This window comes from Gymnodraco acuticeps, unplaced genomic scaffold, assembly GCF_902827175.1.
Source record: "Gymnodraco acuticeps unplaced genomic scaffold, fGymAcu1.1, whole genome shotgun sequence".
NCBI lineage: Eukaryota > Metazoa > Chordata > Actinopteri > Perciformes > Bathydraconidae > Gymnodraco > Gymnodraco acuticeps.
The window spans coordinates 1,803,402-1,829,963 of record NW_022991632.1 but is presented as its reverse complement, the minus strand read 5'-3'; the positions used below and the strand labels follow the sequence as shown (position 1 = coordinate 1,829,963).

General features: G+C 40.4%; 1 protein-coding gene across 4 annotated transcripts; it reads right to left on the bottom strand.

Annotated features, from left to right (window-relative positions):
* On the bottom strand, positions 1–25,638 carry LOC117534206 (rho GTPase-activating protein 40). Of its 4 annotated transcripts, none has more exons than XM_034198375.1 (15): positions 25,435–25,638; positions 14,610–14,836; positions 12,901–13,121; positions 11,967–12,045; positions 10,831–10,979; positions 9,868–10,033; positions 8,987–9,078; positions 8,445–8,522; positions 7,137–7,296; positions 5,973–6,055; positions 4,872–5,078; positions 4,095–4,238; positions 3,569–3,720; positions 3,344–3,399; positions 1–2,760 (listed from the first exon to the last, which is right to left on the bottom strand). In XM_034198375.1, the coding sequence occupies exons 2-15, from the start codon at positions 14,815–14,817 to the stop codon at positions 2,654–2,656; spliced, it is 1,902 nt and encodes a 633-aa protein (XP_034054266.1). In that variant the 5' UTR covers positions 14,818–14,836; positions 25,435–25,638; the 3' UTR covers positions 1–2,653. The 4 variants fall into 4 exon arrangements, with proteins under 4 accessions (XP_034054266.1, XP_034054265.1, XP_034054263.1 ...); XM_034198374.1 differs by lacking the exon at positions 25,435–25,638 and adding an exon at positions 20,578–21,268; XM_034198372.1 differs by lacking the exon at positions 25,435–25,638 and adding an exon at positions 17,942–18,391.
* Positions 25,639–26,562: the final 924 nt, after the last annotated feature.

Genomic DNA, 26,562 nt, shown 5'->3' with positions numbered 1-26,562 from the left:
CAACATTAGATTCACATTTATTGACAATTTTTTTTTTCAAAAGTGTTTCTTTCTACAGCAAAGACTATTTTCACAGAAGTAGTAAAAACAATGACTTGTGTAAAGGGCATAAATATACATTCTGCCGTCTGCTGCCTGACGTCTAAAATCTTCACCATGATGAAGATGAGGAGAGGTCCACAGATGTTCCTGTAACTGTCCATCATTTAGTCTCCATGGGTGATCAGATAGATAACACTGTTTCAGAGATATCTGCCCCAAAGGAAGCCTCTTCATTCTCTCACACACAAACACATACAGTATATACAAACACAACAGAGAATCGGTGCAGTGTGTGACCTTGTGCCCCCTGTTTTTGGTGACTCCACATCATGTTGTGTGTTGTCATGTGTGTTTACACAATAGGGGCCCGTGTGCCTGGCTCCTGGGGGCCCTCGCCCTCTGGGATGCTGCCTCAGAGGTGACCTAGTTCTCCTGATTGTCAGCAGAAGGCAGTTCCATCAGCTCGCTTTGTGCCGAGGCACTGAACTGTGCTGGGACCCTGGGACAGGCCAATTGGACTTGTGTAATGAAGCTCATCACACACACACACACACACACACACACGCGCACACACACACACGCACACGCACACACACTGCTGCTGTCATCGAGTCCAGGGGGGCAGCAGAATTTATAACAGCCATTTATTACCTCCTCCTTTATCAAAGAAATGTGATTGCTCGGCATGTTTCTGATGCATCCACCGCACCGCCATTATGGGCCATTATTGGGAGGTGACAGAGATGGAGCAGAGGGTGTTGATAGATGTTGGTGCAGGGCCCGCTGTCATTACGCCATTTATTGAGCGGAGAGTGCGAGGCACTTCCCACAAAATGGCCGCCGAGCTTCAACATGGCTCCGACTGCGAGGAGCAAATTATTCACATCTGACGATCGGCGCAAAAAATGTAAAACACGTTCATTTGCTCCACGATAAAGACAGAGATTTCAGTACTTCTTCACAGCGGTGTATGAATGGATATTTACACATGACATTAATCATACAATACTGTCTAGGATGTAAAGAGATCCATAAAAAAACACATCTCAGCTTCGAGAAATATGTACAAGAACACTGCACATTCCCACACTGAGTATAGGTCACTTCACACAACATACTGTTACACTGAGTGCAGCAACTTCCTACAGCCTCTCTAGCCTACAGAATACTCATCAAATACAGAAGCAACAATGGCATTACATTCATATAAATAACAAGAATAATTGCAGTTTACCCCCAAAGAGTCACTTCAGCACTTTTGGCTCCATTCATGTGTTTAAACTGAAGACCAGCTTCACTGTGGGTCCTTTTCTCCCTTTAGAGGTGCAATAACTGTCCTTGAGGTCGTGACACCAAATCCCTTGGTATATATAAAAAAGGAAACGTCTCTTTGAGCATTGTTCTTTACAGGTCAGGGGGCCTTGGAAGTCCATGGATTTTTTTCATAAGGCCCAGGAGATGGCAGGTTTCACAGATAAGAAGATATCAGTTCATCATCGTCTCTTTGAATGGCACAGATGTAGAACAGAGTAATCCTCCGTCTTTGTTTACTTTGAGACAAAGTGTCCGGCCTGAAGGCGGTCAGCGGAGACGTTGAAGGTGTTGGTAACTGTTTTCTTACAAAGAGCTGAAGTCCCGCTCCGTTTCCAGGTTAGCTTCTGTTCCATCATCATCAGTTTTCAATAGATTTTCTCGTGTTGCTGGATTTTAATCATCAGTATATAATTGAAAATGCAGAACATGATACTTGTCTTCTGTCCATATCCTACATTAAGCAGATGTCTACTACAGTCATTGTGTTTACATTTACTTATCACATCGGAGACCTATATTCGGAATGACATCAATCAATTGACCATGTTACAGTCAGATTTTTCCATTCATCTAATTTCTCTAACGCCAAGTAAACAAGAAACCTGGTTTCTGAAGGAGGGCTAAGAGAAAAGAGTTTAAGTCTAGAATGAATCTCACAATAAATGTTGTTTTCTCCTGTATAATTATTTTTGAAAACATACTGTCAAGTGGCAAGATTATAGACACCATTATACCAAAGAATATGGTTGTTAAGCACCTGAATCCTGTTTCAGCTTGTTCCAAACACTGATGAATAAAAACCCAGGTTTCTAAAACACGATGTGTCAGTCTGGCCTGAGAGGTGGGGGGGGGGGGGGCTCGTGGAGCTCTGCACCCCCATCTGCTCCTCATGGTTGGGGATGATTGCTCGAGAGAAAAGATGGCGAACCAAACTGCCCTCCTCTCTTTTCTATGCAGCAGGTTCTCTGTCGGAAGTAATGAGTCGCGTCAACCGCTTTCTGCTCGCAGCGCCGTGGTAACGCAGGAGAGGAGTGATGGAGCGAAGCGAGGAAAAGAGGAGGAAAATGGAGAGATAGAGAAAGGCGGAGGGGGAGAGAAAGAGAGCAAAGTGTGTTCATAGACAGTTCTTTCTGCTCCTGGCAGATTCTCCATCTCTCTGTTCCTGCGTCCTCCATCTGTCTGCTTTCTCTTGTTGCTCCCAGGATGAAAATGACAAGAGGAGAGGGCTGCGTGGATTTTTTTTAGGCTATGCCTGTGTCCTTTGATTTGGCGAGCTGTTGCCCGATCTGTCCGTCCTTCACAGCCCTCGGCCTGCGTTGGGCTTTAGCTTGATGACCCACTCTCCTCCTGAGTTACTGTTGAACAGATCCAGAAGGTGTGTGTCGGGATCCAGGCAGTGCTCACCTGCAGAAACACACACACACATGAGTAGAAGCCCTCGTTGTTTGAATGTTAAAATATATATAACATAAGGTTGCTTTTACTTATGAAAACGGCTACAATTAAAGATTATTTTCAACATCGATAAATCTGTAGAATATTGTCTCAATTCATCGAATAGGGTGCAAATGGATATTTAAAGTTTGTTTGATACCTATCCTGAGAGATTCTTGGAATTATTATTCAAATTTCTTTTTCAACTATTCAATAAATTGTTACATTTTTCAACACTTTTATCAATTCAAGACTGGCGTTTGATTTAAACAGTAAGCCAATAACCACAGATACGAATGTTTAAATTCAGAAGTTTCATATCACAAAACTGATCTGCATAAACACATTTTCTCTTCTGTGTTCAGTGTGACAGCTCTCCTGTGAGCGCAGACATGTGTGTAATGAGCATTTGTCTGCTCTGATAACTGGAGATGCACTGCTCGTGTCTCTTTGCCGTTTGCACACTTCATTACGTAAGACCTTGCTACCCTCATCAGTTAAACGAGCAGAAAGACATGCAAATGCAGAAACACTGCAGCCACGTCCAACTCACCAATGTTCCCTCCCACTTCGAACAGGGCGCAGTCCGGATACGCCACAGAGCCGTTTCTGTTGAGACAAAACATGTGTAACATCCGTCTATTCATGAAGGACATGTCTTTCTAAAAGGACATATACGTCAGGTGACAACAGACTACGACAAAACTCTTAAACTCAACTGCTGTGCACACTACGTGACATCATCAGCATGTATTCATTTAGACGGGCAGAATCGTACCTTCTCATTTTGCCCTTCCCGTTGTCAGGGCTGCGAAGGGATTGGCGCTGAAACTGTGTGAGCAAGTCTGAGGCGCGAGAGTTGATGTTGAGTTGATACTCCAAGGTGCCGCTCACCAGATCCCCGAGCTGGATCTTCACCGTACGACACAGCTGTAAAGAGAAACAGCAGTTAATAAATATTATTCATTGTATAGTAAGTGTATATATATATTCATCTTGCAATCTACTCATTTATATAAATAGTTATCACCGCAATAAACCGAATTTAATTTTGTCTTAATTTAATTTCACATTCTATTATGATGTATATAGACTTTTTGCACTACTTTTTATTTTGTATTTTTGTATTTTATGATATATGTTGCATTTCTGGAGGAGCTCAGGTCAGAATAATTTCATTGCCATTTCTACACTGTAGCTTTGTGCATATGACCGTAAAACCTTTGAATCTATGAAAAAAATAGTAGTAGCATCTAAACACCGATCACCATGTTACATTTGACTGACAGAATGAAGCCGCTCACCTCTGACGTGTTCTTATCCGTTTTGTCTCGGCTGTCTGTGTGGATCTTCCTCAGAAGGTTCTTGATGCGGCGATCGTAGAACTGGTAACGCCGGTTACTGTTTTCATTCAGCTTACGCACCTGGCTCATGAGGAAGTTAGGAATCTGAAGAGAAAGGGGAACATGACGCAACATTATTTTGTGGGCTTTCTTTGCCTTTTTTTTTCTAAATCAATGTTTCTTTATTGAAGGACAATCATAGAGGGCACAATTGAGACAATGGTCTTCCTTCCATTACTGATGGAACTATTCATGAAACTAACTAACCATCGCCATTCGCCACGCAAAACCCCTACCTTGAAAATCCAGAGATACAATTTGAATCAAAGAAACACATTGATTCCCTGTTAAAAGAGAAAACAGTATATAAATAATAAATAAATAAAATAATAAGTAAAGACAGATAACTAAATAAAAAGATAAATACGAGGTAGGTTGGGAGTGTATGGAGGCTATTGAAATAATCAAGCTTTTTTGCATTCGATGGAAAAAAGCGTTCTAGAACACCTGGGCTGTGAGAACCCTAATAATGAACCAAATCTACAGCTTTGGCTGAAATTTCATTTCCAAATGGCAAGTTAGTGTGAAGAGTCTTGGATCTTTATTAACTAAGAAACCGTCCTAACTTCACAGAAAATGTGGTTATGAGCATACACTGTAAGTGCAAACTGAATGAATAAATCCCCTTTTTTATCGAATTCTTCCACAATTTAAGGTTGAACATGTGTGCGGCCCTACCGTCCAGAGCAGGTCCTGGTAGCGGATGAGGAGCCTCATGACGTCAGCGGCCTTCTCTGCGTGTCCTTTCTCCGCGCCCTCCGTCAGCCTGCTGGGGATGGCCTTGTGGAGGAAGAGATTGGGAGCCATGATGGTGGCTACTGCCCAGAGGTTCATCCTGTTCTTCCTCTCCCTGGAGACCACCTTGCTGAGGAACTCCAGCAGGGCCTGAGGGACACACGGACAGAGACAGGTTGTGAAACAAAAGGCAACATATTACATGTTTAACCTGGATGTTGAACTACACTCACTCATTCTCCACAGAAAATTGAATTCTAAACTTTTTGTTATGGTTTCTTATTTTAGTATTTATTACTGACACACACTGCACACGGCACAACGTCTGCTTTTATAAAGTCTTTCTAGGGCGTTACCTATGCTAATAATAAAACATTTAGCCACAGACTTCCAATTTAGGATAAATTCATTCAGCACATGTCTTAAAAAAAGAAAATTAAGAGAAATGTTAAGAAAAGCTGCATGAGGCCTATTGTGTAAATCTTGAAAAGGCAACCTACACTGAGGCACAAAATGGAGTGAAGCGAGCTGTCACATTTAATGAATAATCTGTATCTCCTCTACTGAGAAGTATGTTAATGCACAGTTAGTTTCAGCTGCCTCCACTGGAGTCAAAGTAATGAGTTCAGGTGGGTTTAAAGCTCCTGGATGCTATAAGCAGAGCTGACTGCTCACTTGTGTCGGTGAAAGTGAGTCATGGTTAATGCAATCCATTACATAACAGAGCGGAGGGTTTCAAATGTGGATTAAACTGTGGATGTGGTAATGCATGATCAAAACAGGACTTTGGTCCTGTCGGCTTTCATAAAGAGGGGCAACATTGAGATGAATTTCAGCTAGGAAAAGTGATTGTGAAGAATACATGATGTTACTTTGCTCTTTTGGGGTCATTTATAGATTCCGTAAAAATGCCTGTGTGAAGTTTCTAACACTTGAAAATCTTTGTGTTTGCATAGTGGAGGAATGACTTTACTCAAGTAAAAAAGTAGCAATACCACACTGTAGAAATACTCACTAAAATGTTAGTTCTGTGTGTGTGTGTACCTTTAGTGTGTTCCTGTTGGGCTCAGGCAGCAGCAGGATGAGCAGGTTCAACATGTGGAGTTTCTGCCTAAGCTCTGTGATGTCTGTAGGAGGAGGGAGCAAAGGTAAGACGGGTTTAACACACACACACACACACACACACACACACACACACACACACACACACACACACACACACACACACACCTCATTTCCTCTGTGTGTGTAAGAGTAATGGGATATCTTTAGATTAATGACATTGTGACAGGTGGCCATTAGGTTTGTTAGCTTATGTCTCTGTGGTCAAAAGTCATTTATCACTTTGTGCTGATTCTCCTCACAAACTAAACATCAGTGAGTCATCAATCAGATCATATTAATATGAGTCCATTCTTATATTAAGATGAGACTATTGTGAAAATAGCACATCTTTTACAGCTGCTTTGTCACAGTGTGGGGACGCCTCTTCAAAGGCTATCAGTCTGTTGATCTTAATGTTGGTTTCAGAAGCAGAAAGGGTGAAGCATTGGGCTGAAGAAGCTACAGAGGTAAATATAATGTGAACTGACTCTCTTGGAGAAATGGGCAGATGATTTATGAAATCTTGTAGAAAAAGAAAAGAGGTATGACTGACTTGTACAGTAAATGCAACTTGCCAGAAAAGTAAACACATGCTCAATACAGTCAGATACACACCCTTCTGCTTACTGATGTAATTTATGATCCATAACAGGGCTTGTCATTATTGTTATCAACGTTCTTAATTTACTTTACACTTTAAGTATAGTAAAAGTGAAATGTCACAATCACAAAGTAAACAATAGTTGGCTACAAAAATAATTGCAGGGCAGACACAGCTGTATTAAGCGAGCATGGCTAAATTCAGACTTGTTTTTTATATAAAACATTGAGTAACTGGAGCCCCATTAATCAGTATCTTATTTCATCTAACTAATAAAGTGAATTAAAGGTATGTAAGTGTACCTCTTTCCATTTAAGTGAAACTGAAACTTAAAAAATAATACACAAACATACTTTTAATACAAACAACAGACGTCTCGCAATTGTAACAGCCTCACCCAAATGGACAAAAATAGTATGGTTGTGTTAGTGTGACACAACGCTTTCTATTCAAGCCTTACACTGTATATAAATCTGACGAGACTCCAAATGTTGCACACTGACCTCTGACGGCACTGAAGGTGTTGAGGTACTCGGGGGTGAGCAGCGGGGCGGGCAGTTCCCGGATGAACTTCTTGAGCAGCGCGGCGGCGTCGTTGGGACTCACGTCGTCCCAGCTGACCTGCCCCGAGTAGAAGTTTGTCTCCAAGTTCTGCTGCAGCATCTGCAGGTAGAAAACAACGAGAGGCTTTCAGAACGCAACAACACAGAGAGTCAGTGCAGAGTTACAGACATTACCATACATATCAGTGAATTTATTATCAGTGACTTTTTTCAACGCTTTTTATTCTTCATGTAAACTTTTTAGAAAATGCAACTTCTGAATGGAGCAAGGTTTTCAAGCGAATGGTAAATAGTAGCTTTTGTAAATGTTGCATTTTCAGTGACATTCATTTTGAATTATAGAGATAAGAAGAGCGGTTTGTCACTCACGGAGCTGACATGGCAGCTATTTGAAACTCATTAGTATCAAATGAACTCTTCATGGCTGTGGATGTTACAAACGGAGCATGAGGTCATAGCTAATTAACTGACACTGTTATCAGTCTGTATTTGTGCCTTACATGTATGAAAGAGTTTATAAGAAATATCATCTTCAGTTTCTGATTCCTTTTTTCAGCCTTTTATGGAAATACTTCAATGGTTTAGGCCGGATTTTGAGTTAGAAATATGCTGAGGGTGGTAGAATATGACTATTTGTATGTCTTATTTTGGTCCACTTATATAACCATAAACATTTAAAAATGAAATATCAAAATGAAAAATGTTCTCATTATCTTTTCTGTCTAATGTATACGTGATTGTCCCAGTGATTTGTTCTAATTTGCCAAATGGCGCCCTCTTCTGTCTGCTTCAGTTGAATTGATTCACCGTCAACTGTGCTTTGGGTGAATTAATTACAGTATGAGAAGGTGAATCTGGCAGCAACAGCTGGACAAACCTTTATTGATTAAGTCTCATTGGACTTCTAAATGTCATCTATAGTTAAACTGAGAGAAGCTGCTTGGTTTTCTGTTCAACCACTTCTGACATTTAACATTTCCGATATATTTGCCCCCCTTTAGGTCATAAAACATAATTTCATATATTTGCCCCCCTTTAGGTCATAAAACATCATTTCATATATTTGCCCCCCTTTAGGTCATAAAACATCATTTCATATATTTGCCCCCCTTTAGGTCATAAAACATCATTTCATATATTTGCTTTGGACATTAGATAACTAAAAAGTGTAAAAGGAAACCATTTTGAGGAAATAATGTGGTGCAGTGTCAGTATTTGTGACTGTATGTGTGGATCCAAATGTTGTACCTTGATTCTGGACTGAGATCCTGGAACCCGCAGGATCCCCTCCGAATCAACGCCCTTCTTCTCCAAAAACGACAACAACTGCAGAGGGAGAGAGAGGAAAGAGAAAGAGACATTACAGCCAGGCAGCAGCAGATACGCATCTCACGCTCACCTCTGCTGGTTATTCTCAGTAACTGCTGCTACACGCAGGGTGTGGTCAAAGATGTTCACATTCAGAGGACACTGAGGTTGTTTTGATCTGCTTATCTCTAAAGACACTGTTTGCAGGTTCAACAAAACCAAATATGGGCTGAACACATGTTGAGCATGTGAATACAAAAAAGATGCACCTGTCAGACCAGATCTATATCCGATCTGATATATTATGGGCACATTCAAAAACACTATAATTTCAGAGGTTGTTTGGATTAAATACTAAACTAACAAGTCAAGCCCACATACAGTACACAGCACCGATAGTATCTAAAACAAATACGTTCATATAGAAACCCATCTTCCTTGTTTGATTTATTTTCAAGGTCAGATGCACTTCAGGTTCTTACCGCTTGCATGTAGAGAGGAATTGAGGTGTTTGGCTTCATTTTCTGATCGTTTTCCAGCAGCGTGGCCAGCGGCACCCCGTACAGCGGGCTCTCTGTGAAACACACAACGTGTCATTTCATTGTTCTCTGCTTTACGTTGACATTTAGCCAAAGTTGTGTGTGTAATGCTGTGTGAGCATGCCGACATGCAGAAGCTGCAGCGTGGCTGATAGATGTGTTGGAGCAGAACATGTACCTATAGTTTATTGTAGAGAGAAGAAATACTAAAATATTTAGTAAAGAGGCATGAGCTTTAAATAGATTCAAAGAATGCAGGAAACTGGAGGAGGTCTCTGAAGATTTGACAAATTTGACAGTTTGTGTGAAGCTCAAGCTGGCGATAACCAGGTGCCATTTTGAGTCATTGTTTTCCTTTGATGTCATTGGCTAACAATTAAAGAGAACATATTAGAACAACTGCACATAGTTATTATTGTATCGTCACAACAATAAATATGAGCCGTCTGCAGCATTTTTGTCCTGGTGTGTGCGTGTGTGTGTGTGTGTGGCCTAGCTATTACTATACTTGTGGGGACCTAAATCTGTTTAGACAGTCACGTGTGGGGACTCGCCTCCCTTATGGGGACAAATTGGAGGTCCCCATGAGGGGAATCATTCATTTTAGGGTGAAGACTTGGTTAGGTTTAGGGTAAGGTTAAGGGTAAGGGTTAGGCATGTGTTGGTTATGGTTAAGGTTAGGATAAGTCTCCAGGAAATGCATGTAAGTCAATGTAATGTCCCCTGAAGTGATGTATACATGGTATGTGTGTGTATGTGAGTGTGTGAGTGTGTGAGTGTGTGTGTATCGTGCTCCCTTCATGTGTATGTGAGTGCTTTCATACCTGTGTTTTTCCTCTTGCTGTTTTTTTGCCTTTTGACCTCCAGCTCTAAGAGGTCGCACAGCGCTGTCATGTCGATGAGAGCCAACTGACGCACCTTCTTCATGTCAGAGTGCGACAGATCCTGAACACGAGTCACTCCGAGACGGCACTTGGGGCAGATCACCCGCTGAGAAGGTGAGAGGCAGAGAGAAGTGAGGAGAGGAGGATTGGAGATGAAGTGGAGGTGAAGAGGACAAAGCAGAAAAAAAGCAGAAAGAGAGAGAATGGGAAGAAAATGGCAACAGTGTCAAATCCTCATAATACTCAATGTAATGAAATCAGTCCTTTGCCTGATTAAAACTCTCTTTCCCTTTCACTGATGAAACTCATTTACCCTGAAATAAATAAATCGCTTGGACTCTGTGACACAACAACTCTTCTTTTGTTTTGAGCTAATCCCCTTATTCATTTATTCTGCGTAACCCTGTTATCTAACTAACAGCGGGGTAGATTAGAATTGGCTTACAATAACAATACTGTGTGAATTAACAGGTTTACATGAAAAGACCCAAAACCCAACGTATATAGATCCGAACTGAGGCTGAAATGTTCTGCGGTTTCTGTTAAGCTAAAGCTCTAAATGACTGAGATTATTTTTCTTCTTTCATCAGAGATAAATCCACCGCGGTTCACAAAAAAGACAAACTGTTAATAGGGGTTATTATTCAACATTTATGTGCCTTCCCTTTCCATAAGCTGTGCAATTACTTTCATGTCCTGTTTTCTGTCAATATCACACCCACCAAAGTCATTGAATGCAGAAAATACACAGTTGGAACGCTATTTCCCTTTTTGCCCCAATTGTCTTCCTATTTCATGATGTCAATGGGATGTTTACAAAGTTCCCTATTTGAAATGACACTTTCAAACTTTACACAGTTTTCCAGTCATGAGTAGGCGAGGGGAGAGTGGCTCGGTGCTTACAGGCAGGGTGCAATCTTCTTTCCTGCGCTGGCTGTTGTTCTGCGGCAGGCTGGCCTGTTTGAGGAAGATGACGGCCTGTTCGCAGTAAGCCACGTCGGTGATGAAGAACTCCTCTTTAGGAGCGCCTCGCTGATGCTCCGTCGGGACAGCTGAGCGGGAAACAAACAAGCTTAAGTCTATTTGCTCATGAAAGGAAGGTCACAGTAAAGACGTAGCATGGAGATGAATTTGATGCACGGTCGGAAGGGAAATAGAGGAAGAAAAACAAATATGAGGAAATGTACCCACACGCTCTCTTTATCTTTTATCTACCAAAATAAGAGGACAAAACATTGGAAGGTGGGACCAAATTCCTAACTTGTGTCTCTTATTACTTTGGCATTTGTCATAGTATGGCACTTTCTTTACTAAACATAACATGTGTATCTTTGTTGTTTAGAGATAGCATGTTTTTATAGTTAAAACATAAACAACTGAATTAGATTCTAACTCCAAGAAAGCAGAGAAATTCAGTTATTTCCCTAAAGATAGTTCCCCTCTTCATTTTGTAGAAGTACAACACCGTAATACTTTTAAAAACATTGAGGTTTGACAAGTGACTAGTAGTTACATCAAAAGTGCAATATTTACATATATATCCTTCTGAAATGTAGTGGAGTAGAAGCATAAAGGGGCATACAAAAGAATCAACTAAAGTAGAATTACCTTTTGTACTTCTGTACTTGCATTCCTTCATCAAATCTAGCAGTTATTAAGTTATAAAGCCTTGTTTTTATCAATAACATTATCACAACAATTGTAGCTATTGCTGTTTGTGCTTTGAGTGTACTTTCAGTTCTTTGTTTTTCCCTTAACCTGTTGAGCCCTATTGCCCCCGGGGTCAGGTTCAGGGTTCAACCCTGAATTTTATTCTGACACAGCAACATCTATATTGATTCTGACACAGCCAACTCACAGGTGTATCATTGCTTTGATAAAAAAGGTTATTCTCATATACCCCTTTTAGAAGTGAAGATATACTCATTCATTCTAGGCTTGTCATTTTCGAGGGTTAGGGTTAGGGCCCAGGGCTCAAGAGGTTAAGTAACTTGTATACATTTGGCTTACTGTAATAGTGTACTGTGTGTAGTTCTTACCTGATAAAGGTGATTTGGGAAGTGATGCCATGCTGTTGTGGGCAGAGTCTTCACTATGATGGGAATCAGGCAAACGGGTCTGGTGAAAGAAAGCATTTAATAAAACGTCAAGTCCAATTCTAATCATATAACCAAAGATTACAAATCACAAATGTGCCTTAAGGGGCTCCAGAAACTGTTTACAGCATAGGGAACCCTCTAACCTTGGATCCAGATTAGATAAAAAAATCTCCAATAAATTGTTAAAGCAATTGTGGTGGGTTCAATCTCCTCCTATGTCTTGTGTACAGACATACAAGACTCTAAGGAACAACTTTAGTAAAAAGAAAATCACTCCTGTAATATGTTCTCTACCAGTGGGAATAGCCTTGGTGTTTCATATTGTCCACTGAGCGGATGGAGCGAGTGTTTCCTTTGATAAGGGGCAGATAAGGATCAGAGGAGCAGTGTTCTCTCTCAGGACAGCTCAGACAGACAGGCGGGACAAAGCATGGCCTTTACATGTGATTTGCCTTTATGGTCACAGGTCAGCTCCTCTGCATGGAACAAGACAGCCCAGCAGAGTCCTGACAGTCACCGGGGAAGTGGCTATTTTAGATTTAAATGCATGCAGCTTTGACTCAGAGAGCAGAGCTTGCTGTCAACTTGTGTGACAGAATAACAGAAATCCTGGAAATGCAGGCAACCATTTTATAATGTATTCATATCAAGAGGAGCTTAGTGTAAAATCCACATTTAGTTCATAAAGCAAATGTATGAATGTAACTAACCATTCAAAACTGCTTTCATCTTAAGGACCCCATGAATGAAAAGCATGAAGTGCCATTTGTTTCATTTGAAGGCATCGACAGTTCCTCCAACAGCAGGATACCAGAGGTTGCGGTGCATTTAGTGATTCAAATAATTTTTTTAAAAGGTGTTTCAAAGTCCTGACCTTGGAGATGGAGGGGTTGAAGATGTCGCGGACGTCTCGAGGGGCCGGTTTGTTCCTCTTGCGGAGGGACAGCGTGTAGGAGTCCAGGCGCCGCTGGACGGCCTCGGCCTGGGTCCGGGTCAGAGTAGACAGCAGCACCGCGTTGTCTACATCCTCGCTGTCCTCGCTGATGAGGGTCGACAAACCAGCATCGACCAACCACTGCTCCTCCTGTTCGCCTTCTGAGACACAGAGAACACACAGACCACATGTCAATACACCGGGATGATGAAAACACGTACATATAATGCAAATTTAAATGTAGTATTTTAGCAATTTTGACTACATGACTAGAATGGATTTGTGCATAAAGTCTCTCAGTTTGTAGTATCTAATTACTAGTTTCAAACAAGTAATACTTGTACGAAGAAATATTTTCAAGGAAATGTCTTAGCTAGTTAAGACTTTAGTAATGTATCAATCTGCTAGGATACCTCTGTAGCACAGTCCAATCCAAAGCGTGTAAACAGGAAGTCGCAAATATAATATTTTAGGGGGTTACACAATAGATGTGACTTAACTGCCTGCCTTTTGCAAAAGTAATCATTTGTGTCTGCATTGTTGGACAAATAGGTGTTTCAGAGTAAGAAGTAGGGCTGCTCAATTAATCGTATTGTAATCACGATTACGATTATGGCTTGCAACGATTACGAAAACAACGTAATCGAAATAAAACGATTATTTTTACATTATTATTTTTCAGTTGAATTATACTTAAAGTTCAGGGTAATCAACTGTTAAAACATACAGTTCAAAGTCAATGAGTAATCGCATTTAATAATCGCAATTACAATTATTGACCCAAATAATCGAGATTATGATTTTTGCCATAATCGAGCAGCCCTAGTAAGAAGTGTGATATTCGTGATGGTTTAATATTGTATTCTGACTATTTAGCAAAATGTGGCATAACGTTTTCTATTTTGAGGCATGTTGTGTGAATATTATTTTAACGCATTTTGATCAAGTGTTAGCTCAGATCTGTCAACCACAATTAGCCTTATCATTTTAATTGTTCAATGTAAACGGGGAATCTGCAAGTAATCTTATGCTAGCATTATGAGTTAATTCAGATATACACAGCAGTTACACTGGGAACTTAATGTAACTTTTTAGTAACAACTAATCAGTCTTTAGAAATGAATAAATCTCAGATGAGTAAACACTTAAAATGAAACCAAGAATGTGTTGCATGAAGAGCTTGTGGCACTAAATACAGTAGTTGCTAAGTTGTAAAACGTATGTAGGAAGACAATAAAATAATGTAATCTTGAAACTAAATAATGGGACATGCTAACAGATGCAAAATGCAGACTTCAGAGGATTTACTCATTAGTGGCAAATTCATCTCTTTAACATAGCATCAAAAGGATAGAATTAACACACCCAGATCATGTGAATGGACATAATAAAAGAGCATTCCCACGATGAAAGGCTTTGTGGTTTCTGCAGATAAAACAACCCCTGCCACAAAGTGTTTGATAGTGTTGTCATGGTGATGAGCACTTCTTTGCTGCAGGAGGGAAACCTGATACGTTGCCATGGAGGATCTCAGCAGCAGCGGTGCTGAAAACTGATGCTTTGTAATTCTAAAAACATGAACTCATGACGTCTATCTCATCTCTCACTATCTATTCTTCATCTTTCAGCACAGGATTATCAGGTTTTACCTTCTGACTGTCTGGAGTCTCTCCTGGAGCATTCGAGGTCTGTGTAGCCACTCCCCTGTCGGATGGTCTCCACCTCACTCCAGAACGAGTCCAGGCACAGTTTGTCGGGGTGCTGCTCCTGGTCCTCGGAGGATGCTGTGTGCGAGGTGCTGTAAGGGTGCTCAGCGGCTGCCTGGTCCTGCGGGCTGGCCCAGGGCTCCACGCTCATCTCGGTGGGGCTGGGATTTCTGTTGCAGACATACACACACGTAAAGAAATTGCACGCATGCATGCAAACCAACGAGCAGAGACACAAAGACGCATACAAACACAGGAGGAATAGACACTGGAGCGACGCGGGGAGGATGAATCAGCCGGGGGAACCCAGCGAGATGGAGACACAAAAGGAGCGGGATGGAGGGAGGGCCGGAGCGAGGAGAGACGGCGAGAGCGGACACAAAGGGGGGTCTCTATTGTTCTTGAAAAATACAGCCTGGAGGCACAGTACCCTGCATATCCACTAGATGTCACTGTTACAATGTGAGATCCTGTTGGTCACACCCCTTTTTGTGCTGAAACAGACACATGGCTGAGACCCACCCACTCACAATAGAACAGAAAACATGCACAGAACAATTTCAGTAGAGTAAATCATAAATCATGCGCAAACAGCAGAAATGCAGCCAGAAATCGCTCAGCATGACTCAACAACAGAGGGGACTGTTCTCTGACAACAATGGGAAACACTCAGCTGCAGGTAGCCTCTTAACCTCGGGCACTAAAATGTGATTTTGTTGATCACAGACACAGGAAGTGGTCAGCTGAGTCACTCCATCAGTGTGCGGTCCAGTCACATTCCTCCAGTCAGCGAATATCAAGAGACATACCAATCCACACTTGTCCATATCTGAGGAATGCCAGATGGCGTATCATGGCAACATGAGTGTATAGTTAGATGTATGAGAACATACCCGTCATACTTTCAGATGTGAAGCAAAAAGCTAATCAAGAAAGTATTGATAAACACAGCATCTAATTGTCAGTTCAACGCAGATCAGATTTGTTCCACATCAGTGCTTTGGTGTGTTAAACCAGTTTCATCACATCTCAGAGTAGAGACGGGGGTGGGGGGCCTGTGATGTCAGAAGTTGTGAGTTTCACTAAGAAATGGGTATCAGTGCTGGACCGGAATAATCCAGTGCCAAGTAGTATCAAAACGTAGGCAATAAAACAATACCTGCATTCTTCCTTTTTGTAACCATATCTATCCAATCCAACTGTATTTCTATAGCACTTTTAAAAACAACAGAGTGCTGTTCATCAATAAATACATAGCCTACATGAAACAAATGTAAAACACAGGAAAATAAAACCATACTTAAAGCCACAGACTGAAAACTCTCATACGAGACGTAACAACAAAATAAAACCCCAATTTAAAAGCACAGACTGAAATGTCTTATAGGTGGTCTGCAAACGCACGGGAGAATAAGTGGGTCTTCAAGCGAGATTTATCAAGAAAGAAATACGATTGGTCTGGTTTTGCTTGCAGCCAATCACCAAGGATACATGCATTTCCTGTGACTTGTATTGGACCACTACTGCAACAGCTACAGCCCATACATACTTTGGTGTATTACACATATATACACATTTTTAAAAATCATTTGAATGGGGAGTGATGATGGCATTTTACACGAGTGAGTGCTTCCATGTTCATGATGGTAATTGGATGAAGTCCAAAAAAAAGTACTACATGTATATTGTTCTCAGTCATTTTATAAGTAGTAGTATTGTTATTTTTCTAATAATACCAAGCCCTAGTTTCACAGTATTCTGAATGCATATACTCTATTATGCAAGAAACAATGTCAGTGATATTGACTGGATAAAAAAAAAAAATGTGTTATGGAAACAGTAGTGAAGAAATCACTGTCTTAAGATGAAAATGCAGGTGTGCCACCATCCCTATTTCATAACTACTTTTAATCGCATTAATCCTCTACATTAATCATAACCTGTGACATGTTGTCGAGTTAAATGGGTCATCGTGCCATTGTTTTACTCTCTAAACAGGTATGATTACATTCCGACATATGGCAGTATGTAGAGCAGTTTAGTGAGATTTTTATTGTTCACTAGTTGATTCCTTAAAATGGTCCTCACTACACATTAACTGAACCAGACATTGTATGCTCATAGACTATTGTAAAATATGATGCACAGAGAAAATGTACTGGACTGTATCAGCAATAGTACAGACCTAGTGTGTCTGAATGCAAGCGGTACTGGCTACACAAAACACGATTATCAGCTATTTGTCCAATTATAAGTGTTAAGTCTATCAAATGTCATAAGATAGTGGAAGAATGTCCATCATATGAGCCAAACCCTTATCTTTCAAATTGCTGCTTTAGCCGGACCAGCAGAGCCCAACTCAGAGATATTCGATTAAAAAACAAAAAAACAGAAAAAAGCAGAAAATCCTCACAACTGAGTAGCTAAAATCAGCAAACATTTTTCAAGTGAACAAAATTACTATAACAATTAATCAATTATCCAATTTTCTGTTCCATCAGTCCTTTCCAATTAGGATTACTTTGTAAACGGTTTATAAGTCACAGTTAAAATGTAACATCGCGTTTTATGATCTGTCTATATATATATATATATGATCTGTTCATAACATTTGGAAACACTCACATGTTTGTTAAGAAGAACTATCTCCATCAGATCCAACATGTTTTAGGGAAAGAGAATATCGTATCTACTATGTAAACAGCACTCCACTTTAGCCAATGACTTAAGAGTTACGTTATAGAGTCAGTAATGGGAGCGAACATGTGGTGAAGCATTCCTTATAAGCAGCATTGACATAATCCGTGATATCTTAATACAAAATCTGCCTCACTAGATCGCCCACACACATCTGTACAAAGCCACAACATGTGCTCACAATCTGCCACTATTATGCACACACCACATCAAGCCTGTGAGATCAGAGGTCTGCAGACAGCTGGATCACAGCAGTGCAATCTGGATCCACTTCAACTTCAAGGGATGCAGCCAGAACTCACATGAGACAAAAATAATTGAACATAATTGTTATAAAGCGCTCAAGAAAAACTTTATTGTATGAAGGTTTGTCTTTAGAATATCAGGACACATGTCAAAATATAGCCAACATCTAAAAACTGTGTGAAACTTCACAGTATCCACCACATATCCATGTTTATTTTACCACACAGTGTACCATCTATACACTTTATTTTACCACATATACAACACCCAAACCTCCACCAAACATTTATGAATTTGATCCTTCTGATACAGCTCCATCTCATCACACATACCTGTCTTTTTTCTTTCGGGAACAAGGTTTCACGCGCCTAATCTTCGCTGGGCTGAGGGCAGGACGGAGCCTGAAATGGTTCAACCTGGCGCGTGGAAACTGCATGGTGGACCCGAGACTGCTCACCAATACCTCCTCTCTGCCTCCCATATCAACAATGCTAAAGAAATCCATGAATTACAATCCAGCACAAAAACCTAGCCTTATCCAGTGCTGTTGGTTAGCCACCATGTGCATGCAGTGTAAATCTGATCGCTGCTCAAAGTTCTCTGTTCTGTTCTGAGTGTGCTGTTGTAAGACTGCACTGAGGCTTGGAGCTGTGTGGCGCGTGATTGTAAGCAGAGTGGAGCTGGATCAGGAATGCAGGAGGGTGTGACAACTCTCTGAACATCAACACTTCATTCACACCTGTCCCCTCCCTCACCAGAGGGGACACACCCTGTGGGCCATCCAATCTGGTTCAAACTAGAAGGTTAGACACTTTTAAAAACTAGTCAATACACTTTGGGCTGTAACAATAGGGCTGCACGATATATCGTGTCGTGGCGATAATCGGGTTTTTTTTTTTATAGGATGTGAGATATTAAGTAGGCAAATTAACTCAAACACTTCATGTTACAGTTCTGTTGCTGCTTGCTACAAAAGGAAAAGGTACTTGAGTGAGTGAGTGACGTGCAGGCTCTGCATGCACAGCAAACCACCAATCACAACCATTATTGATCAGATCACAGCAGGATAACCGAGCTAGCTCAGCTTGTTGCTCTGATAACTTAAGATCCAGAAGTCTGTGATTAAAATCCTTCATCCGGTTAAATATCGTTACAAAAATACCAATTGTATAGCATTAAAGTTCAAGAAAGGATGCTTTGCAGACAAAAAAAAACAGTCTTTTCTTCAATTCCTTTATTTTTTCATATCGCAATATATATCGCAGGGGGAAAAAATATATCGCAATGTCAGTTTTTTCCAATATCGTGCAGCCCTATGTAACAATGACACTTGTTCAGATCCAGGTAAAGGTAAAAGGGTAATTGACGTAAACCATCAAGCCTCCGGCTACTTGAGTCAAAACTGACTATACTATCTTGAATACCTGACGCACTTTAGTGGCCTTTAATTAAAAGCTACACAACTCTACTGGAACCAATACACCAAGGGGTCTTTGTTCCTTGCTTTTCTGTTGCTATTACAATTAACATGATTTTTCCTTTTGTAACTATATGGTTGTGTTGGCAACATCAAATGAAATGCCACATACTAGTGGTGAGACGCTCATGACGTAGTAGGCTGATTCAAATCATGCCTTATATGCAGAAGGTAGCTACATATTGCAACATCCATACCTATCCTAGTCCGACCTCATACCTGAGCTCTTACCCAAACAGTTGCAATAAATGATGTCAGGTATCTGAGTGCTGATGTGACGTCAGGGAATGAGCATGAAGCGAGAGAGCGAGAGTGCAACAGGTCTGGCAACCGCTCACCAAATCACTGGCTTATCATCTGTCTTGTCAGCTGAGGATGTGGAAAGACAAAAGCAGATGCCTGGTAAGACATGTGATAAACAGATTACAGTGGTTTGGAAACTCGGGTCACTTAAGAAAAACCTACAAGTTGACTATTTTCACACATTTCACCTCAACAGAGATGGATGCATTTTGAGAACACATTTCCTTAAAACATCAACAGAAATGTATGAGTTACAACAGTTACTTATACCTCTGCAGTTTGTTATAGAACTCAGCTTCCTTTGTAAAAATGTGTCTGACATAAAGGATTCCACAGAAAAATAATAGTCTAGATTCAAATGACCTCAAACTAAGTATGTCAGCAACCGCACTATGGAACACCCTCAGAGAACAAATGAAAAGGGGGGAAAGTCCCCTTGTTTTGCCTCAAGACGCAAGAGCAAAAGCAGCACTGTCATATTTTAAACCCAGCTAAGAATACTCTTTACCATGCCAGTAAGTATATAAGTATATAAGAATACTCTTTACCATGCCAGTAAGTAATATAGAAGCCACAAAACAACTCCTGAAAAGGTCACAGTGTTGGGATTGTTTCTTGTTCAATAGGCCTCACACTAATACAGAGAATCAACAGGAAACGATCCACTCTGAGAGAAGAATGAACAACATATCAAACTGCTGTCTTGTGTTTATTCTCAGCACTGTGGGAAACAACACAAAGTAACCCCAAACTAACAAGAAACATGTAATCCACCTGAAAAAAAGCAGCTGGTGTTTAAAGCAACACACTGTTTAATCCTCTGGGCTGAATTCCATGGCAAGCCTCTTAGCTTGCAGAGAATGCAACAGTTTGCTCACACAGCCTAGAGAAAGTGTTTCTCGTCAAACCCTGTCACAGCATATGCAATCAGTCCATTGATACAGCAAATCCTCAACACAGAAAGAAAACCAAAGTGCCTAAAAAAACTAAAAGACGCAGCATAGATACTCAAAAGTATGCAACTGTTGCACTGGTCAGTAAAATAAAAAGCAAACCAATGTGTACAGTCATCAAAGAAACCTGTTAGGACGTCCAGCACCAAGTTTAGCTTAATAGTGGAGCTTAATCCATACATGAGTGAGCCCCTAGTCCCAGCATGCCACAGGGGCAGCAGAGGCCTGATCCTACCTGGCCTTGGCCCTCACGTTGGCTCTGCCCGAGAGCAGCAGCAGGGCCGCCGAGCCACTTCTCCCCCATGGCATCCTGCTGTTGTCCCCCCGATCTGCTGCACGCTGAAGGAAACAGCAGCTGCCTGCCCCTGGCAAGCTGTTTCCTTGTAAACTCTTCAATGCACAAACACATTAGAACAAGGACGGTCTCACTGCTGCTGGTAGGTAGGCACGTCACTACATCGCATCCTGGGGCAGGAAAGGAGGTCTGCTTAAAGGGGTGGGGGGGCCGGGCAGGAGAGGAGCTGAGTGGTTGAATAGCTGACTGGGGCTGGGACACAGATCGAGGGAAGAGTCCGTCTCGATTGGGCAGAGGACACAACAGCTGCATGCCTGACTGACTGGCCGGCTGTTTGGGTAAAGTAATCCTGGGTGACCATCGTTTCTACCATTGGGACAAAGGAACATGAAAAACATCCTTTGTGTTTGTGCCAACATCTTCACTCATTCGTTTACTGATTTACTGATTTGGTTGACCTCTGCTCTTTTGCCTTTATGGTTGTCATCTGATTTACTGTCGCTTATTTACAGCACAGCTGAATATCAGGTCTCACACTGTCCACAGGAGGTTTTAAAGGCAGCAGTGAAAAACAGTTGCTCTTGAACTTCGGATCAGGACTAAAAAGGGGAGGAACATAAGGAAGAGCAACAAACAACCCTCAAAACAAGTGAAACAATAACACTGTTTGACACGGGTAAGAATCTAATTAGAAATATTTTATGCATTTATATTCTGAACCCCCTTGATAACAAAGTTGGAGCCAGTCTGAAACATCTTAAAAAAGCTAAAACATAATAAAATGATAGTGTGTATACTGTGCAGATGATCTGGCTATTACATTTTTTAACCTACTTTAAATTGCACCTCAAATCTTTCTGATATAATGCAATTTTTTGTATCCTTTATTTAACTTTATTATTAAGAATGATTAAACTAACTTTGTCTATGAAATGTGATCAACAAAGAAAAGTGTCTTTTAAGGTCTGACTGTCCTTCAGCTGCATTTATACAAAGGTGGTTTGTGGACAAAAGGTAACTTGGTGCAGAGCTGAGCTAAGGCAGACGTTGGGTTTATCTTGTCGTCATAATGGACCTGAAAGTGAGATTTAATTGAAAATCAATAAATCTGACTCATTGAAAGAGAGCCATTAGAGCTCTGCCCTAAGGATTGGAGTCTGCACCACAGCAGTGTTGCAGACTATGCAACACTGCTAGATTCTAAAACTAGATTATAAGAAATCTATATTGTGAGCTACTCAGTGGTTTCATTCTGATTATGAAACATTTTAGACTTTGTTCACAGAAAATGTTCTTAAAACCACTTGGAAGACAAGGAAAGAACACTTTTTAAATAAATGTTACCTCAAAGGAAACATTATTTTAGTAAGTACCCTCAATTTGTAAATGTCGTGATTTTAAAAAGGACCTATAGCTACTTTTTAAGACTCGCAGGAATATCAAGTTAATTATATATTTAGCTAAATATATCTACCGGAAACAAATGATAATAATTCAGTGTTGTTATTTTAAGACTCTGATGCTGTGCCCCATGTCCACTTTCAATTGTATCTAATACTACACTTAGTCAGTGAAGCCTCCTCACTACAATATTGAACAGTAAAACACAAACATACCTGCTTAATTGTATTTTTACAAACATTCGCACTAAAATGAATCCCTAATTTTCTGTTAAAGTACATTTGATCAGCTCCTGGATGACGTTTTCTGCACAAAATGTTCTTCTATAAAACCGTTTCCATTGAAAAACAAAAAAACATCGATCCAGTTGTGTAATTTATAACTAGTGATAAATCAATAGACATTTTCATTTTCACAGGCCCCTCTGTGTTGTACAGTTGATCAGTATAGTCTGTCTGCTTTCTAGCAGATTGCCAAGTCACGTTTTACACTCAGTATCTCTCTAACCAGATCAACACAGATTAGGAAGACCACAGGGATCCCTCTTAGGATGTGGCCTTCCTTACTAGCTCTCTGTCTCTCTACACACAATCATGTATCCCTCACTACTCTTTGACACTTCCTAAAAACAATGAATAGTCTCTCTCTTCATTCTCACCTTGATTTAGGTCCAGCAACACAAACAAATCGGCTCTCCTGTTACTTCCCTCTTGCCACATCCTTCCTCAAACATTTATTTCCTTTCTGTTGAATCATATCTGACTGTTGTTTTCTGGTAAGTCAAGCCCTTTCTTGCCTCTGTGACCTTGGCTCACGGATAATGCCCAAAGGAAAAAGAGAGTGGAGAACTTGATGCAGTGTCAACCTATGACCCGACAGATGGCATGTGACAGCCAGCTCAGCCCCATGGCCAGCTCATCCACCTCTTCACAAGTAGAGCAACAGAGAGTGAAGGGGAGGGGGAAAGTGGAGTGGAATACAGGAGAAGGAGAAATGAGTGCACATGATGTAGGTATAAGCTAATACAGGAGAGAAGGAAGATGTGACAAAAAAACCTTCGCCATGTTTTATTGCATTAGGACTGTTGGCCTAAGCTAAATGTAAATGTAAATACCAGGAGGGAAAATGTGTCCCAGTCTGAGCCGGACTCATTCACACTTCCAGATGGTTTGACTAACAAGCTACTGCTAAGCCAGAATGATGGAGCCTGACACTCACCACTCACAGATTTAAAAACACGGTTGTGTGCCAGCTTGCTCAGTATGCATGTACAGCTAACAGAATAGCAAAGGGGAGAATGGAAATATGTCATAAAAAGCAGAAGTTAATTTAATAGAGCTGATGCACGATCGTTTTTTAATCCAATGACCACACTCCCCCTCACAAACCAAGGACAATATGTCAAAAGCATCTCATACACAGTCAGGATTTTGCTGTATCGACCTGGGTGTTTCCGCTCATTATTATTTATGGCTGCAAAGTTTGGCACATGTATTCATCTGGGCGGCGTAGCAGAACTTGTTCTGAAAGCACAGATGGGAAGTGCAATGAAGGAGCTTCAATGATATGGTCCTAAAAACATACCAATGCAACATTCAAAATATGTCACTGGGCAAAGGGTAAAATAACTTTACAGTGATTTGCAGTTAACATGTGTGTCACTAGTGTTCTTGTTGAGTTTTTTGTGTGAGCTAAATCTATAAATTAGCCTGTTACTAAATAAGCTCATTACTGTGCAACATTTTAATTAGATTGTGCGAGACTATTATAACATTCAACAAACTGCTCAGCATTAGTAACGTAACATTTGACTGAAACATCCACACAAACACAGATTGACCTTCTGTATTTCAGAATTCTTTCATGTACGGAAGATATACTGGCCTGGTGAGTTTAGAAAGATAATAACCACCTTTGGTCTGATGCCAGCAGCTCATCATCTATAAACAGACAATGTGACATACAACTATTCTGATGCAGTAAATCACAGTCATGTCCTTTTTGACAGAATCAGTACCTTATGATTATAAGTCATTGACTGACAATGAAAAGCAATAACACAGGCAATGAGGATGTTGTCCATAAAAGAAGCTATAAATGGACGACTGATTGACATTTACATGATTGCTGAAACATGATCTGTAGAACACAACACAACTTTGCTCACTTCTCTGCCTTGAGTTATTTTATCTTTGACATATTCATTATTATTATTATATATATACATATATATATATATATGTGAGTGTGATTCCACAGTTTGACAGACTTGGACTTTTGCCTTTCCTCCTAAAGTAATATAGCCTTTCATTATCATAACAACATGTGGTGTTCCCTTTGACCTTAAACACCCCTTTGACTGTGTGTTTTGTCAGAATTAGAATACCTGTACTCGTCCCACAGAGGGGACATGCACACTATAGCCTACTGACAGTGAGATGAAAACAATTCAAAGTGAAACTATTGATATAATCATTTAAAAAAGCCACAGCAAGCAGCCATCTTACAGAGTATGGCATGTCTACAGCAAGATAAAACATATTGATTGAAGTGAAAGTTAATTATATCACACTGATGCAAGATATAGGACAATGTATTATCAAAAAATTAGGCTGATTATTACAGCAGTAATATCTTATGACTGCTAATGCTAAACATTGGAAATGCATTCTGTAGCCCCATGTATTCCTCATGTATCAAGTCATCATGAATTCAAAAGATGCTGTGCGAGGTAAAGAGCCATACCAATACATCAGTACAGCTTATTGCATATAAAGCCTTTTAGTATTGGCATGTATCAAACGATAAGTAACAACAACAACAAATGCTAAAGGTATTGTATGTGTGAGGTAAACAGTGTTTGCTTCACAGCGTGTCTATCAGAGTGCATTGCAAATGTATAATGGTTTGCTCTGTACAGTTATTGGATACAATTAGTTTTTGCGTGAAAAAAGGTTGTTAAACATGGCCTATGTTATCACTGTTTTTAAACTCCCATAGTGTAGGGGCTGGTAAAACAATCGTAAACGCATCATTATACAGTCATACACTGCAATCAAGTCTACGCAAACACTTGCTTTGAGCTGTATTTCTGTCAGTGCAGTAGACAATAACACTGCTGCTGAACACATGCAGGAAGAGAAAACACGCCCGTAGCAACAGAGACCCATAGCAACCATTAACGCTTCCAGACCGAGAACAGAAACACAAAGCCAAAGGCAAAACACCAAAAACACACGTGGTGTGTATTTTACTTACGTTTGTAACGCTCACAACCTTTTGTAAAAAAAATAACATCAGTGTTTTTTTATGACAGAAGTCGTGCTTTTTGGAAAAGTGTAGGTTAGCTAGCTAACGGGAAACAAAGAAATGCACCACCGGAACCAGTTTACTTACCTGGGAGAACACCGTAGACGTGAGGGGACACGACTGCGCGTGACAGAAGCCTTTTTCCATTTAATGCTAGCACAATAATGGTGTGCCTTGTTGTAAAAGGCGGTAACAAACAGATGGTAGGACCAGAGAAAAGCTCTCCTTCAGAGATGAGACGGGAGAGGCTGCTCTCCTCCGCTGACCACCGGACACATTATCCTCCGCACCTTGCTTGCGGGTGACGTCACCACGCTACTCATCATACAACAACACATGTCCTGGCAAAGCCTGCTGGAAAATGGCCACATTAATGCACATCAGGGAATAGTGCATCAACAGAAATCACCGGATCCAAATAATGGGTATTTGATCTCTTGTCATTCATGAAATTAAATAATAAAGTCTTCAGTTGAACTCCCTATTGTGTAGCCTACTTTTCTGAAGGCTTGTCATGTCATGTGTCACTTTGAATGTGATCTGTAGGTTTTTACATAATGTATCTCCTCATTAATGCATTTTCTTTCTTCTTTTGATGATTGCAAGTTTACTTACCTTGTTGTATTTGTTGTGATTTTTCTATATTTGTCCAATAATGCCCTGTTCGGAGGTGGATGGGATAGGGCTAAGATGTTGAAGAATATGTGAGTAATATGCAATCATTCAAAATGCAATTTATTTTTGTGCACTTGTTCAATTTTACATTTGACCTCAAATAAAATAAATATTGAAAAAGCATCATCCCAACTGACTCACACTAATGATCAAAAACAGGTTAAAACATTGTTAACAATACCAAAACATATTCTTATGATCAAGTGGCTCCAAAAAATGGAACCTACATTAATTGGAGATTAAATAAACATGAAGTCTTAGATAAAAAAGAACATATTTAAGGAATCGTTTTTAGAGTAATTGATAAACTGCGCAATGTGGATAGGTCCCTGGACACAAGAGCAACTGTCACACATCTGAAATATAAATAACATTAACATCTGAATAATAACAGCACAATGTGTAAAATCGTCTTTGAAATGCAGCCAATTTCCTAATTTCCGGTAAGTGCACCTTTTGCTAAGAATCTTTCATCAGAATGCTTCTTCCAAGGTCAATAACTCTCCAATTAAACAATGTTTCAACTATTTAAAAACGCAC

Bases quoted from the DNA above. Each gene is read 5' to 3' on its own strand.
- LOC117534206 (XM_034198372.1), bottom strand. From the start codon at position 18,114: ATGGATTTCTTTAGCATTGTTGATATGGGAGGCAGAGAGGAGGTATTG. The intron at 14,837-17,941 runs GTATGTGTGATG...TGTCTGCAACAG, and splicing joins TCCCGAAAGAAAAAAGACAG to AAATCCCAGCCCCACCGAGA. The intron at 3,721-4,094 runs GTGAGCGGCTTC...TTCTCTTTACAG, and splicing joins CGGATAAGAACACGTCAGAG to CTGTGTCGTACGGTGAAGAT.